Source organism: Marmota flaviventris, chromosome 11 (genome assembly GCF_047511675.1).
Source record: "Marmota flaviventris isolate mMarFla1 chromosome 11, mMarFla1.hap1, whole genome shotgun sequence".
NCBI lineage: Eukaryota > Metazoa > Chordata > Mammalia > Rodentia > Sciuridae > Marmota > Marmota flaviventris.
In genome coordinates this window covers 104,494,281-104,519,879 of record NC_092508.1, presented here as the reverse complement: position 1 = coordinate 104,519,879, position 25,599 = coordinate 104,494,281, and the positions used below count along the sequence as shown (strand labels likewise).

The 25,599-nt window shown below is 51.9% G+C and overlaps 1 protein-coding gene across 1 annotated transcript in view; it reads left to right on the top strand.

Annotated features, from left to right (window-relative positions):
• Steap3 (STEAP3 metalloreductase) overlaps positions 1 to 25,599 on the top strand; it is a 36,639-nt gene that overhangs the window by 83 nt on the left and 10,957 nt on the right. The window contains 3 exon segments of the mRNA XM_027936882.2: positions 3,351 to 3,521; positions 19,124 to 19,623; positions 21,795 to 22,322. Of these exon segments, the coding sequence (XP_027792683.1) occupies positions 19,132 to 19,623; positions 21,795 to 22,322 (1,020 nt within the window). The 5' untranslated portion in view covers positions 3,351 to 3,521; positions 19,124 to 19,131.

Below are 25,599 nucleotides of genomic sequence, written 5' to 3'. Positions count from 1 at the left end.
GCCGCGTTACCGGGACCCCAGCCCATCTCCCACCCAGTTGCACCCCGAGCCATCGCCACTCGCCTGGCGACCTCCATGCTTTAGGACCGAGCCACGTGCGACCGGTAGTAGAAGAACCCGGTCCTGGTTCCCCACCCGGTGCGCTTCCTCTTCTAGGGACAGAAGCCGCGCGCACCGGGCGGGGTGGGCAGGGCCAGGGACCGAACTGGGGAGAAGCAGGCGATCAGAGTTCGGGGTGCACCTCTAAGCGCCCTTCCTGGCGGCCCCCAGCCGAGAGCCTTCCGCATGCCCTCAGGCTCTGTGCAGCCGGTCCCCGGGGAGGGCGGGCAGCCATGGGCGGGACCTTCCTGGATCTTCCTCTCCTGGCCCTTGGCTCCAGCACAGTCCCAGCAGGGGCGCGGGACCTTGGTCCAGAGGAGGCTGGACTGCCCAGTGCCCGCCCCTGCCCAAAGAGCCCTTGCCTGGGAAGTTCCCCCTCCTATCCAGTTCCCTGAAATTTGGGGGCAGGCTGCCCGGAGAGGTGTGATTGGAACTTTGGTCACTCTGGCTAGATGAAGGAGGGTGCGACTGGCAGTTTTTTCGTGTGGGAGTCAGGAGGCGCAATCTGCGGGGAAAAGGAAAATTCCCACAGGTTCTTTTGAAGCCCTGGCAGAGGGCAGGAGGGTGTTCGGAGCCACTTCTGCGACAGGCTCCAGAAGTGGGGTTCTGGAAATGCCCCAGGGAAGTATTTCTGTCCATCAGAGTGCAGTCATGATATAATTAATAGCAAACATTTATTGCACATTTATGTGTTCCAGGCCTCTTGCTAAGGGCTCTGCACACAGTATCCCAGCTAATCATCACAGCAGGAAGGCATCTTTATTATCTCTTGTTACAGATGGAGATGCTGAGCCTCAGCGAGCCTGGGTATTTTGCAAAGACACTCAGTTAGCAAGTTGCACAAGATTTGAACCCTGATTTATCTGACTTGGGAGCCAGGAGGAGCCTACTAGTGGAGAGGGACAGGCTGGGTCCTCAGAGGATCCTGGCAGTCCAAAGAATGCAGTGCTAGAGGCCAGCATGTCCACAAGACCAAAGGGTCTCAATGGGTGTGCCCCCTCAGTCACCTGGAGGCTCTGTTAAAAAATGCCAATCCGGACTGGGGCTGTAGCTCAGTGGAAGTGCACTTACCTAGGATGTGTGAGGCACTGGGTTTCATTCTCAGCACCACATATGAATAAATAAAGGTCCATCGACAACTAAAAAATATTGTTTAAAAAAAATGCAAATCCCCAGGTCCCACATTCAGTGGATGGAATCAGTCAGGTGCACCTGGAGGGCCTGGGCCCACCTCTACAGCAGGTTGCAGAGGAGCTGTTGGGAGCAGGTGCTTCAATGTCTGATGGATAAGTGGATATAGTGGGGTAGAAGGTGTCTCTGGGAGAGGAGGAGGAGGAGAAGGCTCTCTGAGAGGCCTTCAGTGGTGCACAGGTGGCCTCAACCAGGCAACCTGGGAGGAAGGTATGGAGTTGACATCAGGTAATGCTGGCCTTAGAGCCCACAGGGAGTTTTTAGGCCAGATCCCTGGTCAGTCACTTGAGAGTTGAACAGCCTTAGCCCAAGCCTTTTGAGATCTTGGGGGATCCTGTTAAGGTCTTGGTCAAGCTGTGACCACAGATGTGCCCTGTCCAGCCTAGAGACGTCAAATAGGTGGATTCCTCTCCCATTTATGTTTCCTGTCCTTTGTCCCATAGCCCTTTCCTCCCTGAACTTATCAGAGAGCAGAGTGATAGGCAAATTAAAAAGTGAAAGTTTCTGACAAAGTCCAAAGTGGAACACCTGAGCACCAGGTTGGGGAAGTGGTAGCTGACTGCCTATAGGGCAGAGAGCCTGAATCTCAGCTGTCAGTGAAGTCTTGAACTTGTTTCTTCATCCCATCAAGCAGGGATGATGATGGCTGCCTGTGGGTTCACTGTGTGGAGTGTTGGGTTGTGGAAATGTTATGAGATATCAGGCCCTCTCTCTTCCCCTAGGATATGTGCATTAATCCAATGGGACTTTACAGGCTCATTGCTTTTTTAGTCTGAACCCTGGGTTCCCTGGAAAAGGTAACTGAAGCCCAGAGAGTGACCTCCAAGATTCTCTTTGTGGCAGAGCTGGCTCCAGCTCCAGGGTCCAGAGTTGCCAGCTCGAAATCTTGGCCAGTGCCTCTCAGCCTGGAGGAGAAGTCTGCTTCATTCCTTGTCCACGCTGCAGAGGAGAAGCTCAGTGGGCTAGGGTGGTCTTCAGACAGCTGGGGTGCAGTAGGAAGCAGGCCATTCAGGAACTTGGGTTCCTCTGCCTTTCAGCTACGACTGGATGCACCTCTTCTTGCCCTCTCTACCATGCCTACTTGCCAGGAAGTCCTGGGCTGGGCAGGTGGGAGCTAAGCTAAGCCTGTATGTAACTGGTTTCTAGTTTGGGAATCAGAAATGTCCCCCTTGATTTAAAAGGAGGAAGTCTGCCAATTTCAGTAGTTATTAAAAATCTAAGGCCAAATTGGCTGTATTCTTCCTCCTGGAAGTTAAAGGAGCATGTGCCTCTTCCACACCCCGGCCCCCCAAGCCCCCATCCCATTTCAGGAGACTATGGTGATAATAGAACTTGGAGACAGGAAGGCAGAGGATGGGGCAGGTGCTCTGGGTGGAATGCAAACATTTGACTATAGAAGTTTCACTTCCTCCTGGCTGCCCCCTGCTACCTAGGCCCACCCACCTATCCAACTCTACCTCTCAAGGTTCCCAAACCTCTTTGCATTTCCTCTGTCAGCCCTTCACACACCCCCGACATCACACGTGAAATGCAGTCCTCACCCTTGCCATTCAGCCTCCCATGTGCCAGGCCCCGGACCAAGCAGAGAACAGGCATGAGCTCATTTGTTCCTCCAAACTCTTAAGAGATGGATAATGCTGTTCTCCCAACCACATAACGCTCTCAAGGACAGATGAGATTCCAGTCTCTTCTTTCAACCCCAGTCCTGAGACTCCTAACCACTTAACTATATGCCTATCCAAATTCTGCTTCATCTTTTATTCATTCAACAAACACTTACTGAGCACTCACTTTGTGCCAGGTACTCTGAGCCCCACTTCTGGCAGGGTGAATGTCACAGCCATCATTTGTCACTCCCAGAGGCTCTTACCATCTACATATTTTTTAATACAAGTAAGGAAACAACCTCAGAGAGGCCCAGGACCCACAGCTATTGTGAGCCAGGATCCAAAATCAGAGACAGCACCTCCCCACCCCCAAGTTGGAGATATTGACTGCTGTGTTGCTTCCAGGGTCGATGGATGCTAGTGAATCATAAACTGCATGGTTTCTCAACCCAGGACAGAGTGTCTCCCTCCTATTCAAGTGTGGCCAGCTCTCCAGAAACATTGCTCTGAGTTGTCGATGGTTCAGTTGTTTCAGTACCACAGAAACCCTGTCTGTGGAATTCCTCCATACTAAACTCTTCCCAGTCGGTCTGCCCTCGTACATCACATCGTCACCTGCAACAGGTGAGCACAACTTGTTCTGTAATCAGGTGGTAAATTTTTCCTACCTCCATCTTCCACTTCATGACAGGTAGTTAGATTCTAACCAAGCAGAGCAATTTTGTCTTGGGTATTAGGAATTGAACTCAGGGGTGCTTTGCCATTGAGCTACATCCCCAGCCCCTTTAATGTTTTATTTTGAGGCAGGTTTTTACTAAGTTGCCTGAGACCGGCCTTGAACTTGCAATCCTTCCTCTGCCTCCCAAATTGCTGGGATTACAGACATTCACCACCATGCCTAGCTGCATATTTTAAATAATTTCTTACTGTGCTGGGGATGGAACTCCGGACATTGAGTATCCTAGGCAAATGCTCTGCCATTCAGTTCACCCCCAATGTCAAACAGCTGGTTTTTAAGCCTTTTTGAGCGGTAAGATTAGGAGATTAAACTGGAAAAAAAAAGTTACAATACCAAGATTATAACACCAATTAGTGGTATAAATGTAATGGAATGTGGAGGGGCCTGCTAATCTTTTTTTTTTTTTGGTACCAGCGATTGAACCCAGGGGCACTTAACCACTGAGCCACATCCACAGTCCTTTTTTTGTATATTATTTAGAGACAGGGTCTTACTGAGTTCTTTAGGGACCTGCTAAGTTGCTGAGGCTGACTTTGAACTCACAATCCTCCTGTCTCAGCCTCCCAAGCCTCTGGGATTTTAGGCATGTGCCACCAGGCCTGGCACCGCTAATCTTATCATGGGGGAGTAGGCTGCCTAGTTCACTTGCAGACAGTAGGGCTCCTAAGGCTGGTGGGCTGGGGTCTGGGATGGAGGGACCCCTCCTGTTACTATAGGCATTGTGGGATGGCTGTCAGGCTGTGGGGAGGTGGTGGTACCCACAAACGGAAAGGAAAGAAGCAACATGGTCTAGACCTGGCCATCAAGGATTGTGATGCAAGGGTCAGAGGTGGCTGCCATCCAGAAAAGCCCGGCCCTCCCGTTGTCCTAGTTCAGAGAGCTGCAGGGTGGAGACCACATGCTCTGCTGTTGAGAGTTCCAGTGTGGCTGCTTTTTGTTCTTCTTGCTACAACTCCTGTTGAACATCTGGCAGGGATATCTGGAATACCAACGGGAGAGGGCTTTCAAGACCCGGGAGCTCAGGGTGCAGCAGGGTCTCAGAACTCCAGGAGAGTTCTGACCTGGAGCGCTGAGGGACTTTGGGGTGCTTGCAAGCCCCTTTCCACTCGAGTCTGGGGGCTGTGTTTTCTAGGGAAGTATGGCTTCTGCACAGGGTGGCTTCTCCAAGGGAATACAGAGAGCACCCAGCAACTTTGATAGGAACGCAGAGCCCTGAACCTCTCCCCAGTCTACTGAATCAGGGACTCTGGGCTTGGAACTGCCTGCACACCTGCCCCCGAAGCTCTCTGGGCAATCTCAGTGGATTCCAGGGTTCTCGAATGTCTGAAAGCTCTGCTTGAGCTTCATTGACTTAACAGGCATCTGCCATCCTCACAGGGAGCAGAACATGAAGGCTGTGGGGCGGTGTAGACGTGCAGGGGTGAGGGACGTGCAGGTCCCTGCCCTCAGCTGACACAGTGGGGTGATGGTAGTGCACCCACAGCCACAGAGGGGGAGGAGTTCAGAGCCACACGTGGTAGGTGGTAAGTGGTCCCCAAAGAGCAAGGACATGAGCAGTATCATCAGAAGAGAGAGGGAAAGCAACCTGTCCAACATCACAGTAACAGGTGGCTGAATCAGGCCTATCTACTAGATAGTAACCACCAACTAACACAGCTGCCTCTCTGAATTCAGAGTGGGAGAGATTGTTGGGAGGCTCTTAGGGGACTGGCAGGCACCATATGTGCCCAAGAGCTTGGAATAGATCTTCAAGGAAGGGGGATTGGTATGGGCCAGGAAGTGGAAGTAATTGGCTAAACTGGAGAGGAAGCAGGGGACTGGAAGGAGGGTAGTGCTGGACTCTAGGGAGATTCCAGAATTTACCCCTGTCCTCAGAAGTTTTCCCTACAGTAGGAGAGACAAGACACAGGAGGTCATAGCAGTCAGAATGATGCAGCCTGGCTCTGGTTGGTTGTCATATAGAGTAACCCTGCCTGAACCCCAGGGGGAGGTATTCTGGTTATCAGATGCTCGGGGTTACTCAGATTCCATATTCCAAGATGGCTAGTTTTCAAACAAATTGAAAACAATCAAATATACTTGTCCACAAAACAGGACTGTCCATCCGTCTGCCTTTTTCCTCACCGTCTGTCTGGCAAGTGAAGATTAACAATAAGCTTTTGTAAGTGCAAAATGTTGAGAGAATTATCACTAAGCCCATGACAGCCAGGGTGATTGCAGTAAATTACCCCTGCAGAAACTGATAAATCACCACATTCGGCAGCCATTATGTTTGGCTTCGGATCTTGGAGAATCTCAACGCCTTCTCTCTTTCTCCCTCTGTCTTTCTGCGAGGTAGTCTGCCTTGTGCTGGATGACATTTATTCATTTTATGCATCTTGGGTTCTGCTGGCTGTCCCGCCTCAGTTCCTATAGCAAAGGCACCAGAGTCTGAGCCACTAATTATCCCCAGCGAGGTTTCCTGCCCAAACAGGAAGTCTCGGGCCAGAACTGCTGTCTCTCAGTGCACTCTCCAACCGAGCAGCAGTCACCACCCCGGGCCCTTCCCTGTGGCCAGCTGGAGTGCAGGCTGAAGGGGAGGCAGCCCTCAGCCCTGGCCACAGGTTGGAGATCCATAGGGGAAAGGGGTGGCCCAGCTTGCCGTGGGGCTGCCAGGAGCTCCAGAGCTCCAGACCCTCTCATCCAGATGTCCCACCTGCCTGTTGTTGGTAAGTCCTGTTAGGGTACCCATCCTGGGGGGAGGTGGCGTGTGGAGGGGTGGGCTCCCTCCTCGCCGGCCAGTCCCCTGGCCTGCTGCACTGTGCCCTTCGCATCTCTAGGGAGTCCAGATAATTGGATTCCTCTTGAAGGACTGGAACTGGCAGCAAAGAGCACCGTCTAATAGGATCCCAAAATAAAGTGGGAGATCATCTTGTGTGCACCTCTTTTGAGGGATGGGCGTCTAGATGATTGTCAGGAGCGCTTTCAAAGTAAAGGGTTCAAGTATTTATCGCACAGGGAGCCTGCAGGTAGCGAGAGCAACAGCTCTGTGAGTTCGGGTGTGTTGCTTAAAAAAAAAAAAAAAAAAAAGTTGATGTTTAGGACGCATTTCTGTAGAATACAGGCCCATTGGGAATTATAAATTTTACTTCTTGGTATCCATTTGTGTGTTGGTTTATCACGGAATTGCTGCTGCAAGTAATCGAACCGGATTTTTCTAGCATGATTTGCAAATCTCGATGTTTGTAAAAAGCCCTATCAATTATTCATTCACTTTTATTTTGCAAAGTGGTGTGGGGATAAAAAAAAAAAATCTGTTTTCTCTCAGACTGAAGGTGCACGTATGTGGACATGTGGACTGGCCTGCGTGCCCGCCTGAGCTTTCTGTCTTCTCTCTGGTTGGAACATATCCGCCTTCCTTTTAAAAATATGATGATTTTTTTATGATGTCTAAATAACGATTCCAGGCAGTATTACAAGAAATATAACAGTAAAATGTTTGTAAGAGTCCCTCAGAAAGGGAAAAATGCCCACAGAGAAAATAGAAATGCACTGATTAACTGAATGTTGCTATTGCTGGCTTTTAAACCCCGGTTTGAGACTGGCATTTCCTGTCGCCTCTCCCCTCCTGTCAACTGTGGGAGGTTGGGGGTCCTGTGAGGAGAGGGACCTGGAGCACTGGACTCCTAATCCTGAGAAGGTCCAGGAAGGACAGCCTGGGGCCGTGCTGCCGTGGTCCAGGGTCTGGGATAGAGGCCAGCTCCAGGTTTGCAAGTTCGGTCTTGAACGTGAGGCTGAGCATTTTAAGCAGCTCAGTGAGGGGAAGGGAGAAGGACAGGAAGAGAGCAGACCTGAGCCTCATGCTGACCAGGTGACCCAATGTGACGCCCACTTAAGGACCTGCCACCCTTACCAACACAGAAGCAGCCTGAAGCATCATGGGATGAGGGCGCAGCACGTCCAGGCCAGGCAGGAGCCAACTGGGACCTGGAGGAAGTCCCTTAACCTGTTTGAGCCTCTGTTTTGAGATCTGCAAAGTGGAAGTAATGATAGGTTTCCGCAGGTCACACCCGCAAGCCCACAGCCACCGTCCTGATCTTCCCATGGGTGAGTCTGGCCTCGCCCTGTAGCCACTTCTGGCTTTTGACTCCTGGCACTATGATTGATGTTCCTGTGCCAGGCACTTGCGGGGTGCTGCGATGTGCCTGCCCACTGCCTCTGTGTCCCAGGGGAAATCCTGGGTTACCACACAAGGGCAATCATGTGTCAGAAGCATGCAACTAGGAGACTTCCCTAAGACTTGCTTCTATTTGCATAGCAAGTGCCCTAATTTTTACTTACATTGTATAGACGGTCCCCAACCTACAATGGATGGTTTGATTTAGGATTTCTTGGCTTTACAGTGGGCTGAAAGCAATGCATATTCAGTAGAAATTGCACACTTCATATTTTAGATTCGGATCTTTTCCCAGGCTAGCAGTAAGCAAGTTACAATGTTTTCAATTTTTGATATTTTCAACTTATAATGGGCTTATTGGATGTCACCCCATCATTAAGTCAAGGAACTTGGGTATGTTTCAGTCAATAAAATGAGAGAAACTTTCTAGAAGCTATGATTCATCTTACCTGACTGGGGAAATGTGAATTATTCATATCAAAGGGCATTAGGTCTAATATTCACATTGGCATATGGGAGGGTTGACAGAGATTATGGGGGTAGGGGTAGGGCCCCCCCATCACCTTCTTGGACCGTTAAAGGAAGGTATCTGGCTTTATCCTGTCACCTGTGTGCAGAAAGCCAAGAGGGGGCAGAGGGGAGATCGATTCTGTCTTAAAGAAGAGTCAGGCCTTCCTATTGGAACTTGAGCTTCATTAATTGGAGAGAAGGGACTTCGCAGGGAAAAAGAATAAGTCAGAGAAAAAGCAAAGGGTCTAGGTGGACATAAGGCTGTACACCAGACTGGCCCTTGTTGGGAAGGGCCAAGGAGACCGCATATCTGCCATGGCCCCCAAAGCCCTTGGGCCCTAGAACCATTGACCCAGCATCTCTAAAGCCTCCTTCCATGGGTACCCCCAGACCAGGCTGCATCTCAGTGCACCTCAGATCTGTTGTTGATTTTTCACTTGGACCAAAGCTGCAGGAGTCTACTCAGGTTCTCATACTTATTGGCAGTATTTAAAATCACCTGCACATAGATAGGCCTCTGTGTTCCTAAGTTTATCAAATAGTGAAACGTTTGGCCATACCTCCAGGCAGCAGTAGAGTTAGAAGCTCCTGATGTCACTTTATTGGGTGCTAGGAGGCCCCAGCTAGGTTCTGAGAGAAGACCCACAAGTACACCCCGTCCTCAGGCACAGAATCTGGAAGTTTAATCTCTCAAACTGCAAACATTAATTGAGCACCTACTGGGTCACAGATGAGGGGCAAGAGGCACAGAAATGAGAAAGAAGTGGCGTCCATCTGGCGTGGTGACCGACAAGAGAACCGGGGCGCATTGTCAATGGTAATGGCACAGACGAGCAGAAGGAGTCTCAGATTTTGAGGTCCCCTCTGTTCTGGCCTAAGGGGAAGCCAGGGGCTGTTTCTGGGTCTATCCTTTTGAGCTCCCTGGGACTCTTGGAAAAGTCCGAGGTGGCCCTGACAGGGATAGGGAAGTGGCTGCCTGATGCTCCCCACGCAGAGCACCTGAAGAGAGGAGGCCAAGTTCAGTGTCCCTATGAGCCAAGAAGAAGAGGCTGCCAAGGGTCAGGGGAGGGTCCCCCGAGGCTTACTGGAAAAGGTAGCTCATGACTAGGCAGCCCAGGGGGAGGCGTACACCTCGGAGCCCAAGACTCAGGCGAAGGGAGGCAGGCTGAGCCTGCTGGCAGATGCCCTGGAGCTGCCCGTGTGTGTCTTGGCCGCCTCTGCCCTCTCTTTGATCCCACATCTGTCCTTCTCAACAGCAGGGCCAGAGCTCATTCCTGATTCTGCAAATCCTGCACCATGGGAAGGGGAGGGATGGGGAGGGACAGCCACAGCCCTGGAAAGCAAGAAACAACCCAACCCCAGACGCTGAGACTGCAGATTCAGCCACCACTGCTGATGGTCTCTGGCGTGGCTGGATTAACCAGCCCACTGGGAGCTGGCTGCCCCCACATGCCCGTCCCTGGATGGAACGAAGTCCTTCCTCCCTGGATCCCCCAGTGCCTGCAGGACCTTTGTTGGAGCATTTTACTTCCTGCTGCACCTTATAGCAGATCTTAAGAAGGCAGGCTGTCAGCTGGGTGCAGTGGTACACACCTGTAATCCCAGCCATTTGGGAGGCTGAGGCAGGAGGATCCTGAGTTCAAAGCCAGACTCAGCAAAAGCAAGCTGCTAAGCAACTCAGTGAGACCCTGTCTCCAAATAAAATACAAAGTAGGGCTGGGGATGTGGCCCAGTGTTCCAGTGCCCCTGAGTTCAATCCTTGGTACCCAAAAGAAAAAGAAGGCAGGCTGTCATCTGGCCACCTGCAGGGCCCCAGTGCCTTGCTCCCTGCTGGGAATATAGGAGGTCCTCAGGCAATCGGGAATCAGGGCATTTCATGGAGAAGCCTTGGAAGGTCTGACCATTTCTTCATAGGCACCACCCACATGGATTCCAAAGTGAAAGACACCCTTGGGGGTGTCAAGGGGACCCAAGGGCTTGAGCATTCTGTGCTGCCTGGAGCTCCTGGTCTTGGTGCTGAGCACTGGGCCAGCCTCTTCCCCTTCCCGCCCGACACTAGCTGCCCTCCTGCCCCTATAGGTAGTAATGGAGGGTTCCAACAGGAGAGTCTTCCATGCTGGTCTGTCGCATTCTAGTTGGGAGGATGTGAGATGCTCCCAAGCCCCCAGGATCTTTATGATCCCCAGTACCACTCTTCTCCCCCAGCTTACTCTGGGCCTGGTGACCATATGTGGCAGGGGAGGGGGCATAGAATTGGCCGCATTGGCTCACCAGAAAGACCCCTGTCTAAGCAGCCAAGAGGGTGCAGGAATAGGGCCCGTGCACCTGACCCTCAAGACCAAGAGGAACATAGGGAAATATAGGAGTCCGCATGGTCAGGGAGGGTTGATGGAGGTGGTGGGCTGGGAGCTGGGTTTGACTGTAAAGACCCAGGAGCACATCTAGATCTAGAGGGGCTCTTGCATGCAAGTGGTTTCAATAAGTCATCCCCTTCCATGGTCCTTTACTGAGCACTAACTTTAGTAGTTTCCAAGTGTGGTCCCTGGACCAGCAACATCGAGAGCTCCAGGGAAGGAGCCCAGCAGCAGGTTTTAAGCCTCAGTGATGCTCATGCACCTCAATTTGACCTAACATGTGCCAACCACCACTTTGAGTGCTGGGGTCACAGAGGTGAGTTTGCTATTTCCTGTCTTTGAGGAGCTTGGAGTCCTAGGAGGAGATGGACAGGAAAGTAGGAACAGAGGTTGCTCTTGAGGGCAGTGGAGGCAGAGGGGCAGCTGGTACAGGCTTGATCAAGAGCTGGAGACTCTGTTGAGGAGAGATGGCCTGGGGACCCCATGGCATGAGGACTGTCCCTGGCAGGGAGCCTATTGCTTCAATGCCAAACCACCCTGGTATCTATCTGCCCATTACGCTGCCTTTCCTCTACTCTACCTCTCTCCCCCTTGTACCCCTCTCCCCTGGGTCTATTGTCCCCCTCTTCTTCCCCAAGTCCCAAATATCTGTGTCTCCTCTCCTCCAGCTGTCATGGGGGGAAATGAGTTTATACCTCCAGGGCATTATCTCAGAGCACATGTTAGAAAGTTTGCAAGTAAATTTTTCCATTTTGCAGAGAACGCTATATTGATTTGGGTGCATCTATTTCTGCTTTATACAGACAAAAGCTTTTTTTTAAAAAAAAATCCTAGAGAGAGAGGAATAAAAATGAAAATTGAGTGAATTTAACAGTCCCAGAGTGTAGCATTTATCTCCTAGAACCCCCAGTACAACTGAATGAAGTAAGTGCTGTCGCCCCATTGTGTAGATGAGGAGATGCAACGCAGAGTAAAGTGATTTGTCCAGGCCACCTGGCTAGTAAGTGGTCAGGATGGGATATGAATCCAACTGCCTCCGTGCTGTGCCCTTGCTTGCAATTTACCAAAGCGATGGATCCTGAATAATCCAGAATGTTCAAGTGCTTTCCTGAGCTCATGTTCTGATGGCTACATTGCGGGCAGCAATGCGGCCTGGTTGGGCAAGCTCCCAAAGACTGATTGGGACTTGGGGGTGTGATTTGGAGAGTCCCAGGGGCTGGTCTGATCCTCTGCCTAATTAGGGAAGATATGAATTTGGGGAGAAAAGGAGATGTCTTAGTTCATTTTCTGTTGCTATAATAAAATACCTAAGGCGGGGTACTTAATAAGAAAAAGACGTTTATTCTAGCTCACAATTCTGATCTAAGGTTTAGGAGCTGCATCTTATGATGAGTTTCTTGCTGGCAGTGTCCTGAGGGGTTGCAGGGTATCACATGGTGAGTGACTTTTATAGCAAACCCTCTGGAGGTGACCCATTAACCCATACATCTGCTAATCATATGAGTGGATTAGTCCATTCATGAGGACAGAGCCCCAGTTATCTCTCGAAGTTCCCACCTGATCCCACCTTTTAGTGTCTCCTAATGGGGATTACATTTCAACATGAGTTTCAGAGGGGACAAACCATATTTAAACCATAGCAGGGGAAGGAATCAGACCTATAGCCCAGCAAGCAGATTTGCATCTGTGAGCCGGCCTCCAGTCGCATGCCCTTACATAACCGCCCAGACATCTAGGTGAATAGAGGATGATGCCTCCCACCTCCCACCTAATGGGACACATCCGTCCAGTTCACTGACCATCCTGGGAATGGGTGGGTGGACCTCAGCCCTTAGCACATGTCTCAATCCACACGGCCCTGGAAGAGCTGTCTGCTTGTGTGGGTGGGAGCACAGAGAGGGAGCCGTGAGCCAAAGCCGCGGCGCCCACCAAGGCCAAGAGGTACCCAAGGTACCATCCCTGTCCCTGCAACAACAGCCTGCAGGACCCATGAGCCTCAATTCTAGAGGCACAGGGCTTAGAGACCTCAGCGGTGTGGAAAACAGCTAGAGAACAGCTTTAGAAGCTGCAGAGTCACCAGCACTGATGCTGCAAAATCCATGCATGGAGCTCATGGAGCGTCCCTAGGGGCTCACCCAGTCCTGCTTCCTCTTAGTGTATTACTAAGAACAGTCGGTGACGGCTCAATTTCTTCCATATATATATATATATATATATATATATATTTTTTTTTTTTTTTTTCCCTTTGCAGCACTGGGAACTGAACCCAGGGCCTCTCACATGCTGGCAAAGCATATAAAGCTTTTTTCAGGGTTTGCTATAAAAGTCACTCACCATGTGATACCCTGCAACCCCTGAGGATACTGCCAGCAAGAAACTCATCATGAGATGCAGCTCCTAAACCTTTTTTTTTATGATGACTTTATGGAGTTTTACTGCACATACTATACAATGTATCCATTTATAAAGTCTGCAAGTCAGTGGTTTTTAGTCTGTTCAGAACTATGCAGCCATCGCCACCATCAATTTTATAATATTTTCATCACTGCAAAAATAAACCCTAGATGGTGGGCATTTGCTGCCATTTTCTGTGAGCCTCACATTCCCTAGCGACCACCGATCTCCTTTCCGTCTCTGGATTTGCCTACCTTAGACTTTTCATATAAGTATGATCATATAATGTGTGGCCCTTCACTGAGCATAATACTTTCAAGGTTCATGCATGTTGGAGCAGGTATTAACACTTAGTTCCCTTTTATGGTTAAATGTTATTCCGTTATATGGATAGGCCATTTTGTTTCACCATTCATTCATTTGTTGATGAACATTTGGGTGATTTATACTTTCTGGGTATTACAAATAATGCTACTATGAACATTGGTGAACATTTTTTCTTTTTTCTTTTTTAGTGGTACTAGAAATTAAACCCAGGAGGATATTCTATGACGGAACTACTCCCCTAGCTCTCTTTAAAAATTACTTCCTATTTTGAGACAGTATCTTGGCCCTGCCTAGGCTGACCTCAAATTTGAGATCCTCCTGCCTCAGCCTCCCAAGTAGCTGGGATTAGAGGTACATACCCCCCAGTGCCCAACTCACTCCTTTTTTTTTCTTTTTTGGTACTGGGGAATGAACCCATGAGCCCTTTACCACTGAGGTACATACCCAGCCCATTTTATTTGAGACAGGGTATGGCTAGATTGCTAAGGGTCTTGCTAAGTTGCTGAGCTCGAGGCTGGCCTCCAATTTGTGATCCTCCTGTCTCTGCCTCCTGAGTGGCTGGGATTGCAGGTGTACATCCCTGCACCTGGCTCATCTTCACTTTTTTCATGGTCTGCTCTGGGTATTTCTTGTCTGTAGCAAGTTGGAGGTCCTGGGGGTGGGGGTGAGGGGAAGGTTTGCAGAGGCAGACAGGCAGCTTTGGCAAAGTTCTGACAGTGAGAAAGGAGGTGGAGAACCTACAAAAATGTTTTCTGAAACCATTAGGGATGAGGGGTGTTTCTCAGTGGTAGAGCGTGAGCTTAGTACGCACAAAGCCCTGGATCCATCCCCGGCACCAAGAAAGGAAAAACAAAAAGATTAGTCAGGTACAATGGCGCACTGTAACCCCAGTGGCTCAAGAGGCTGAGGCAGAAGGATCACAAGTTCAAAGCCAGCCTCAGCAACTTAGTGAGGCCCTGAGCAACTTAGTGAGACTGTGTCTCAAAATAAACTATAAAAAGGGCTGGGGATGTGGCTCAGTGGTTAAGGGCCCCTGGGTTAAATCCTTGGTTTAAAAAAAAAAAAAGGATAAAAAAAGATCAAGGGGAAGCCCAGCAGCTTGGGATGATTGCTGGGTTCTGGGTGAGGGCTTGGCTGCCTGCTCTTAAAGTGCATAATGCATTTTGGAAGGAGTTCTGCTCTGGCGCGGGTCTGAAGGGCCCCGTGTGCTATCATTACGACAGTCAGTAGCCTGCCCAAGAGCACGGGGAGCTGACAGGCAGCCTCTGGGCCAGGTGAGTCTCCCAGCCACAGTCACAGCCCAGGTTTTGGCCCTGCTAGGAAGTGAGAGGGGACAGGCAAGTCTAGGCAGAGACCAAGGTATCAGGACATCCAACCTCTATGCCCTTTCCACAGATCAGGGCTGTGTGGGCCTCAGGCCTCCACCCAGCAGCTGCAACTTGATCCCCTCTCTGCTCTCTCACTGGACCTATAAATAGAACCTGAGAGCCTGGGCCCAGACCAGTTGATCCACCCTCACGCTCAGGCCACAGGCACAAGCAAGAGCCGGTAGACACCACTGCTGGGCCTTTGGAGCCTCCAGGACTTGTATCACCTAGCCTGTCCCCACCCCCACTGGTCTTCAGACCTGCAGCAGGCTTCACGCTGGGCACCAGGAGGGCAGAATTTGATGTAACCACTGCCCATGAGGAACTTGGAGGACAACACAAGTCCGTGTGTGTGTGCGCACGCGCGTGCGCACACACACACACAGAACTCTGAGCTCCTCCACACATTAGCCCCTTTGTCCTTGCACAACCCTTAAGGAAGTAAACCAGTGTCCCTGCCTTGAAACAGAGGGAACTAAGGCACAGGGAGGCTGCATAACTTGCCCAAAGGTGTCCAGCTAGCTAGTGACCTTGTGACCATGACTTGACCCCTGCAGCCTGGCCCAGACCCTCAGCCACCCACCTAATAACTCCCTTGACTCCAGTGGCTTTGTCTTTGCCTTGGGAATGCAGAGGAAGGAGCTGCCCCAGGGCAGGGAGGTCTCACAGAGTGACCTGTCCACCCAGCATTTTCCTGTCCCAAGGACTGATGTCCTGGCAAGAAGTGCTTTAGAGGTGTGTCATGTTTGTGTAGGCGGGAGGGGAGTGGTAATAGGGATGGAACCCTGGGGTGCTTTTACCTCTACACCCCAACCGTTTTTATTTTTTATTTTGAGACAGGGTCTCTGTAAATTGCTGAGGCTTTCGCTAAGTTGTTGAGGCTGGCCTCGAGCCTGCAATCCTCCTACCTCAGCCTCTGGAGTAGCAGAGATTCCAGGTCCATGCCCAGCTGTCAGGGACTTTTAAGTGGATTGCTAGACTGCCAGGACTGGGAGGGACTTGGAGAGGATCTAGTTCAGTGGCTCGTGTCAGAGAAGCCTCTCAGATAAATTTGGTGATACTCCAGTGTCCCAGTACCAGTTGGGCACAGAGATGGGCCCAGCCCCAGGTTCCTGGCCTCCACCCCTGACATCCCTCTGCTGTGGCTGCCCTTCAACTCCCTAAAAGGAAGCAGATACCAAATTTGCTCCAAAATTGTTTGGAGCAATGACCTTGAGGGCCATCCATACCATCCCTTCCCACCTGTGATGCTGGGTCTGGGGTACAGCATAGGTAAGACTCAAGGTCTGAGTCTGAGAGCCTTCCCTAACTTTGGGTTGGCTCCATTTGTTTTTGGGCAGTAAGCCAATCCGGGCTTCTTCAAGCACCATCAGGTGGCACATTCTTGTGTGTGTAGCCTTCCTTGGCTTCCCCTTGGGAGGTGGTGTCGGTCCCCTGGACAAGAGCCCCAGCCAGGCCTGCACCCCTCTGAGCTACCCAGCACCCGTGTCCAGTGCTTGATGAACGGTCTTATCCGAGCCCCCCTCCCCCACATGCACAGATGAGATGGGCACCAGCCAAGAGTGGCCCCTGTGTCTTGCCCATCTTTATACTTCTCTGAGCATTCCGCACACTAGGAGACAGGAGGAAGTGAGCAAAGACAAGTACAGGCTACTGTCCAGGAGGGGATCTGCTTGGGATCCACATGCTAGCAAGTGTGGGAACACCGTCTGGAAGCCTCTGTGTGCTCCCCTCCCTCCCTCTCAGGGCAGAACTGCCCCCTGGCTCTGCGCAGCTGGGATGCCCGTTCCAGCCTTGCCTGACCACAGGGGAAGCCTCGACCCTCCCAACCACAGGGACCCTGGAATCTCTGGGAGGGTCCCTGATGCTGGTCTGTGGAGCCGCTGCCCCGGCTCCCCTCCCACCAGCTCTCATCCTCTTCCTGGGGCCAGCAGGGTTCTGGAGGGGTCTTCACCTCCTCCTCCTCCACCTCCTCCTCCACCTCCTGCCTGCTGCTGGTGCAGAGCTCGGCTTCTGCTGGCGACCAGTATGTGCTTAGTAATCACTTGCCCTTTACCAAGTGCTTAACACGTGCCCAGTGCTGTTCTGAGCTCTCTGTCTCCCTTTTACAGCTGGGGAAATTGAGTCACAGACAGGCGCTAGGTCACTCCGTAGGTACTAGAGTCAATCAGAACACAGCAGTCTGGCTTTTTTTTTTTGTACCAGGGATTGAACTCAGGGGCACTCGGCCACTAAGCTACATCCCCAGCCCTATTTTGTATTTTATTTAGGGACAGGGTCTCACTGAGTTGCTCAGCTCCTCGTCATTGCTAAGGCTGGCTTTGAACTCGTGATCCTCCTGCCTCAGCCTCCCATGCCCAGCTATCTGGCTCCTTCCAGAGCACAGCCCTTCCTGTCATGGTGTGTGACTCCAAGTCTGCAAGGTGGGGTGGGTCCGGAAGCCCATGGGCACTTAACAAAGGGTAGCTCATCTCCCTCACTGGGGAACGTCCGAGAACCAGGCAGAAAGTCTCCTTTCCCGTTTTGCAGGAGGTCGAGTCTGGTGAGATGGGGTGCGGGGAGTGCCTGGTACCGTGTGTCCTGTGTGGGCGTGGCCCCTCCATCTGGAGTCAGGAAGCAGGCATGGTTGCCACAAAACCACCCACAGGGGCTTAGCTTGGCCAGTCCCTGCTGTCCTATAAGAGACAAGGGTGATGTTTTAAAACCACTTGAAAGAGTGAGAGGTTAAGGGGGCAGAGGCAGGATGGGAACTGTGTCCTGTAACTCTCAAGGGACAGTCACTGCCTGGAACCAGGTTCTCAATCCTCCTGAGCCTCAGTTTCTCCAGTTTAAACTGGGACACGTCTGTAATCCCAGTAACTTCAGAGGCAGAAGGCAGGAGGATTGCAAGTTCAAGGCCAACCTGAGCAACTTTGTGAGACCCTGACTCAAAATAAAAAGTGCCAGGGATATAGCTCAGTGGTAAAGCATGTGTGGATTCAGTCCCCAGTACCACGAAAGAGATGCATTTTAGTAATATGCATGCCTATTTATGTGCATGCATGTAGTATGCATTCACATAAGGAACAAGAGCCAGTAGCAGACTTAACATCTACCTTAATGTGTGTGTGTTGTGGGGGGTTCTGCCGATTGAATCCCCACTCTACTGTAATTTGAAATTAAAGGTAAGTTTAACTAGTACTCAGAGAACTCTTTGACAATTGAATTTGTGATTTGACATCGATCAGTCCTGGTGACACACAGGTCCTGCCAATACTCTGTGGTTCGTTGCTTCATATGTGAAGGAAAGAGCCAATTTCAATTAGAAGTTGGTAGCAATTAAAATGTCATTTTCCCACCTGCTTTAGTCGTCAGCTTTTTCACTGCTGTGACTAAATGACCCGGCCAGCACCACTGTAGGGGAGGAAGATTTTATTTGAGGGCTCAGGATTTTAGAGGTCACGGTCCCTAGACAGCTGGCTCCATTTCCTTGGGGCTGGAGGTGAGGCCCGACATCATGGTGGAGGAGTAGCAGAGAGCATCAGCTCACATCATGATCAGAAAGCAGAGAGTGTCTCCACTTGACAGATACAAAATATATACCCCAGAGCCACGTCCCCAGTGAACCACTTCCTCCGGCCACAGCCCACCTGCCTCCGGTTACCACTCAGTGAATCTCATCAGGGGGGTCAATTCATGTGATTAGGTTAAGGCTATAACCCAATCACTTCTCCAAACCTTCTTGCCTCATCTCATGAGCTTTTGGGGGACACCACTCTAAACCATAATACCATCAAAGGGCACCCACCGTATCTCAGGGTCCAATTCATTCCCATGTCTCCCCAGACCCTCAGAGGAGGGTTTTGGTGTTCATCCATTCATTCAGCAAACATTGAGCACCAGGTCTGTGCCAGACCCAGTGACAAACAGTGACGCCCAGAGTCATAAGAGGAGGCCCTGCCCAGGAACATGTTAACCCTGCCAGTGACCATAGACAACAACACACACCCATGATGAGGCTGGGTTGAGTGGCCACTCCTGGCTGGTGACACTGTCCAGAGCATAATCCTTTGGAAAAGAAGTATGTGACTGCGCAGCATTGGCTGTGTAAGAGCCATGTCCTCCTTCCCAGGATTCCCACCCTGCCAATTTGTCCCCAGGAGGTAATTCTGCAGGAGAGGCAAAGGGTGGGGGACAGGAGTCCATCACCTTCCTCTTCCTGAGCCTGTGCCCTCCTCAGGGCAGGAGCTGGTCTTGCTTAGCATGTCCCCTGATGCTAGCACATGGTAGCACTCAGAGAACACCTGCTAAGTGAGTGTGTGACCCTCCACAGTGGACAAAAGGGGGCATCAGGGGCAGGAGGGAACAATCAGTGATGGAGCTCCTGCTTTCTCTTACAGCCACCAAAATGTCAGGAGAGATGGACAAGCCACTGATCAGCCGCTGCCTGGTGGACAGTGACGGCAGCCTCGCGGAGGCCCCCAGCAAGGCCCCCAAAGTGGGCATTCTGGGCAGTGGGGACTTTGCCCGCTCCCTGGCCACACGGCTTATAGGCTCTGGCTTCAGCGTGGTGGTGGGAAGCCGTAATCCCAAGCGCACAGCCGGGCTGTTCCCCTCCTCAGCCCAGGTGACTCTGAGGGAGGAGGCGGTGAGCTCCCCAGAAGTCATCTTCGTGGCTGTGTTCCGGGAGCACTACTCCTCGCTGTGTGATCTCAGTGACCAGCTAGCCGGCAAGATCCTGGTGGACGTGAGCAATCCCACGGAGCAGGAGCACCTCCAGCATCGTGAGTCCAATGCCGAATACCTGGCCTCTCTCTTCCCCACCTGCACGGTGGTCAAGGCCTTCAACGTCATCTCCGCCTGGACCCTGCAGGCTGGCCCGAGGGATGGGAACAGGCAGGTATGTTCAGGGAGAATAACAACCATCATCACAATAAATATAAATGGCTCATTTTCTTTGAGGGCTATCAGCATGCCAAGCTTTATATGCACCTTGTCTTAGCCAACCTTGCACATCACTGCCAAATTCCATTGTCCAGCCAGGAAACTGAGGCTTAGAGATGCTGATGATCTTATTTCAAAGCATATAGCTGATGAAGGATTTGAATCCTAGTCATATGGGTCTGAAACCCATTGTGTTGCTCAGCCTTTTGTCACTGTGACAAAATACCTGAGATAAATCAGCTTAAAGGAGGAAAGATGTATTTTGGCTGATGGTGTCAGAAGTTTCAGTTCACAGTCAACTGGCTCCATTGCTCTGGGCCAATGGTAAGTCAGGATATGTTGGCCAGGAAGGCATGGTAGAGAAAAGCTGCTCACTTCATGGTGACTAGTCAAAAAGAGACAGAAAGGCTGGAACAAAATATACCCTTCAGGGATACACTGTCAGCTATTTACTCCCTCCTAGAGTTTCTGCCACCTCCCAACAGTGCCACCAGCTGGGGACCAAGCCTTCAACAGGCCTTTGGAGGAGTTTTTTGTTTTTTAAAGAGAGAGAGAGAGAGAGAGAGAATTTTAATATTTATTTTTTAATTTTTTCAGCGGACACAACATCTTTGTTGTGGTGCTGAGGATCGAACCCGGGCCACATGCATGCCAGGCGAGTGCGCTACCGCTTGAGCCACATCCCCAGCCCTGAAGGAGTTCTAGATCCAAATCAGAGCACCCATGTTCTTTCTCTTATGGTGACTGGTTTCCTAGGGGATGAGGAGAAAAGGGTGGTGACTTTTTAGTATTTGGAGCCAAACAGGAGAGACTTTGCCTGCAGAACTGGAGTCAGGAAGAAAAAAAAAGAACACATTTCCATACCAGGCCCTGAGAAGACAGGCGGGTCCCACACTTTATCAGGTTTATGCCAAGGACTTCTAAGAACTGAGAAAGTTTCTTAGGACAATCAGCAGCAGGTTTGGTGAGGGGAAATAGATCTCTGGAGAATAGTCAGAGCTGTGTGCATCTCTTGGCAGGAGGAGCTCCTACCCAGACAAGGTGGGTTTTAATGCCAAAAAGGTCACCTGCACCTTCACGGGGGAGAGGGCCAGACTCCACACCTGTGGGAGAATGCCCACCACTGAGTCCAGCCGGGTGCCAGGCTCTGTGAGACGGTCCAGAGAAACTGGCCAGCCTGACTGTAGGTCTGAGTACACTCTGCATGGCAGAACTCCTGCAGTGCGTGAGAGTGGGGTGCAGGGTCTGGAGGGACCGGAGCAAGCGAGCTAGCTGGAGAAGACTGAAGTGGGCTTTGACCTGGACCTGCCTCATATTAGCAGAGAGGGCTTTTGAGGCTGAGGGGCCAACCTGAAAAGTCAAAAAGGCAAGGAAAAAAAAATGCTCTCGGGCCTCAGTATCTTCGTCTGAAAAATGGAGACAGTTGTACCTACCTGCAGGCTTGTGGCAAGGCCGAGGATCATGTGAATAAAGGCAGCACAGACTAAGTGCTCAGTTAGTGAACCACAATGACCCCAGGAGTGCCTGGAGATCCAAGGACACTAGGGTGCATTCAGTGGACGCTCATAAAATAAGAAACAGCTGGGCCAGGGGCAGAGAAGGGAGGCAGGGCTGGCATGGGAAAGGCCTCATGGGTGGGCTGAGGTCCCTGTGGAACCAAGGGACATCATCAAAGGGCACACTTCCATACTGAGGGATGGAGCTTGCAGCCAGGGGTACACATTCAGGCCCGTGTCTGGACCTTGTCACTGAGTAACTCCAAGGCAGGCTGCAGTCATGAAAGCCATTCTTCCTGGGGACCAGGGAAGCTACCTAGGTGGGCATTTGGCCTGTGGCTATTGATATCCCTGAGCTGGGCAGGACGCTCACTTGCAGTTTCCCTCCTTGAGTGGTGGACCTTGCTGTGCATGCTGGGCTTGAGCCCGGGAGGCCACAGGGGGCCCTGAGAAGACCCCTGGCCTGGGAGTCAGCCACCTTATGCTGACTGTTGATTGACCACTCATTTGGACGAGCCCCCTGTACCTTATTTTTCTCAGCTGACAGGAGTTTGGCCCAGGTGGTCACGAGATCCTGCCCACTCCTATAGCCTGTGACCACATATATAATTGTCTTCTTTCCTCCTCACAGGTGCCCATCTGTAGTGACCAGCCAGAAGCCAAACGTACCATCTCAGAGATGGTGCATGCCATGGGCTTCATGCCTGTGGACATGGGATCCCTGGCATCAGCCCGGGAGGTAGAGGCCATGCCCTTGCGCCTCCTCCCAAGCTGGAAGGTGCCCACCCTCCTGGCCCTGGGGCTCTTTGTCTGCTTCTATGCCTACAACTTCGTCCGCGACGTGCTGCACCCCTATGTGCAAAAGGGCAAGAACAAGTTCTACAAGCTGCCCGTGTCTGTGGTCAACACCACGCTGCCCTGTGTGGCCTACGTGCTCTTGTCCCTGGTCTACCTGCCTGGCGTGCTGGCAGCCGCTCTGCAGCTGCGACGAGGCACCAAATACCGCCGCTTCCCCGACTGGTTGGACCACTGGCTGCAGCACCGCAAGCAGATTGGGCTGCTCAGCTTCTACTGCGCAGCTCTGCACGCCGTCTACAGCTTCTGCCTGCCTCTGCTGCGCTCCTCCCGCTACGAGCTGGTCAACCTGGCTGTCGAGCAGGTATCAGCCCCACACCCTCCCTTTCCCGCCCCTTGGCCTACACTGTCTGTCCAGCACTGTCTGTGTACCTGGTGCTGCTGGGCCAGTGGCTGCCTGCAGATCCTGCTCCTTGGGTGGTACCCACGTCCAGCTGCCCATGACTTTGAGTGTCAGGGTGCATTCAGTGGACGCTCACAAGAAACATGTCCCTCAGGCATGCTTGAGGGACAGCTGAGAGGCCTGGGAGGCTGGAGCCAGGGGCCAGGTGGTGCGCAGGCCTGAGAGATGGAAGCCAGATCCCAGGGCCTTGAAGGTCAAGGAAGGGCTTGGCCCTTGGAGCTTGAGAGGAGCAGGGAGCCAGTGCAGGGTCCAGTGACTCAGTCTTGCTGGTGATCTGCCTGATGCTTCACTGCTAGAAGTGGAGGTGGTGGCAGCAGGATGGAGTGGCACAGGGCCAGGAAGGGACCGGAGGCGGATTGGGAAGCAGGAGCGCACAGAATCACAGATGGAATGGGCTTGGGGTCGCCAGCTACGGGGCAAGGGTGTCTCGGGGGATTTTGGTCTGAGCACCTGGAAGGATTCAGCTGCCATCAGCTAAGTTGCGGTGGCCTTCCGGAGTAAGTGTTTCTGGTTTGTGGCTTTTTTTTAATTTTGGGGGGCTGGGATTTTTATTCATTTGGAAAAGCCATATGGTGTTCCTTTGCCAGCAGCGGCCCTGGGAAAGGGGGGGCCTTTGGGCCGAGCCAGGTGGAACAGAGGCGGTGTCAGCTGGCAGCCGGACTCCCAGAAACAGGCCTGTGGCGCTCAAGCCCCGCTCTGCCGACTCCAGCTCCTGAACCCCACCTCCAGGCCCCCCACCCCTGGGCCGGCTGGTTCGAGGGTCCCTCCCACTCCAGGATGGGTCTCGCGGCAGGGCTGGCCCAGGTGCTGTGAGACGCTTCTCCTCCACCCCTGGTCCAGCCTGGGTGGGCCTGCAGCTCCTGACCCCGCTCTGGATGCCGTGACCCTCCCCAGGCATGCCCAGCACATGGCCTCAAAGGATGGGGACCCAGAGGACAGGCAAGCGAGGCTGGCACCTGCCAAGGAACCACAGACCTCAGCCCCTGCTCCTCTGGGGGCTCCTGCTGTCTTGCTGGCAGCTTCTCAGGGGCCCTTGTCTTCCCCACCCACAGACACCTGGCACCATCGCCTCTGTGGGCTCAGTCTCTCCTAAGGGAGAGGAAGAACCCCAGACTTCAGGCAGAGAAGCGCGAGGCCTGCTAGAAATGAGAGGCAAGGAAAAAAAAATAATAGTCACGAACCCTTAAAAAAGAGCTTGTTGTGTTCCGGGTACCATTCTAAGAGTGTTACAGACATACCCACTGTGAATTCATTTAATCCCTGTCTTATCTCTGTAAGGCAAGTACTGTACTAACCTTAGTTTATAGATGAGGAAAACTCAAGCACAGAGAGGTTAAGTAACTGGACTAAAGTCACAAAGCCAATAAGGAGCAAAGCTAAGATTCAGACTTAGCCATTCTACTCCAGATCAACGCTGTACCCATGGTGCTTTTTCCTGGGAAAACAGCCAAATTAGCAGTAGAGTATATGATCTCAGAACTGGGTCATTCATTCCTCCACTCATTCACTGAGCACCTACTCTGCTAGGCCCTGGGGAGGAGGGGGCTACAGAAAAAAGTAAGATTGACCTTAGCAGGTGTCGCGTGCAGGCCTGAAGGCCAAGCCCTGGATTCTTACCCTCCAGTGTCTTGACTTTGAGCAAATCCCAGGCCCTCTTTTGCCCTGTGGGGTGGTGTGTAGATCAAGGTCTCTCCTACTCTAACGTTGATGCTCTTAGATTTTTTTTTCCCCTTGATACTGGGGATTGAACCCCAGGGGTGTTCTACCACTCAGCTACAGCCCCAGTCCTTTTTATTTTGTATGTTGAGACAGGGTCTCTAAGTGGCCCAGTCTGGCCTTGAACTTGCTGCTTCAGCCATCCGCGTAGCTGGGATTACATGTGGGAGCCATGGCACCAGCGGGCAGATACTTTCTTACTTCTAAAGAGCTGTTCCTCTCCACAGGAGGGTCTGTGGGGCTCTTGGGAGGACTGTGCTGCCCAGGACGGGGCAGACCCTGAGAGTGGAAGAACCTGAGCCCTATGTTTGGGGAATGGGAAGCCCTCTCCTCTGAGTAGCAGGTGTTTCAGGCCTTTCTCTAAATTCCTCTTTTTTTTTTCTCCCCAGTACCACCACCACCCCTTTTTAAAAATTTTGATACAGGGCCTTGACAAGGCTGGCCTTGAACTTGCAATCCCCCTGCCTCCACCTCCTAAATTGGGATTACTGTTGTGACCACAGTGCCCTATGCCTTTCTCTAAATGCTCTACCTGGCCAAGGCTCTCCTTGATGTCATGTTAACCAATTTTGTTTTGATGCCAATACCAGGGCACAGAGGGGCAAAGACAAGGTAATTTTCCCGATATTCCAAAGCCATCTAGGGCTGCAGGCTCTGTGGAGGTTGCCAGGCAACCATCACTCTGCAGGATGGGATGGCATCAAAGGCTAGCCATGCAAAGGGGCTTCAACTTGTTCCACAAAGTTCTCAAGGTAGAACCGGACTAAGGGGTTATGTCTGGGGGCGTGGTCAGAGGGCAGCTATGTCTGGGGGCGTGGTCAGAGGGCAGCTGTGTCTGGGGGCGTGGTCAGAGGGCAGCTGTGTCTGGGGGCGTGGTCAGAAGGCTGCTGGGGTTGACATGAAGCAGCGCAGAGCAGGGAGTCGCTTAACCTGGAGGTGCTTAATTAAACCTGTTGAATGCTCCGGGTCCTGCACGTGGGCACCTGAGCCTGTTATGCATCCAGTCCCCCAGAGCAGGCCTCCCTGGTGGCACGTGCCTCAAGTGTAGCTTCCCCTGCCTGCCATCGGCCGCCTCCCCATAGCACCTGACTAGTGCTGCTCTGCACCCCAGGGCCCACTGTGCTCTTTAGGTGAAGGAACACATTAGCCTGGGCGCGAGAAACTCCTTCTGGGTTTCCTGGAAGCCCCTGAGTCTGCAGATTTGGAAGCACAGATCCCAGGTGTCGAGCAGACCTTTGAGACCATGTGTGTTGACCATATTATGAGCAGCATCGGCTAATATTTGAAGAGTGCTTTCTGATTTGCTTGTGCTGTTCTCTAGAGATACATTTCAAAATCAAAATAAAAAATCAAGATCAGTGTTCAACCTGCCCACTGTTTCCCTAGGCCCCTTGCTCCAAATCTGATCTGCATATGAGTATCAGAGAACAGTCTAAACCTCTCCTCTGGCCACATCACTGCT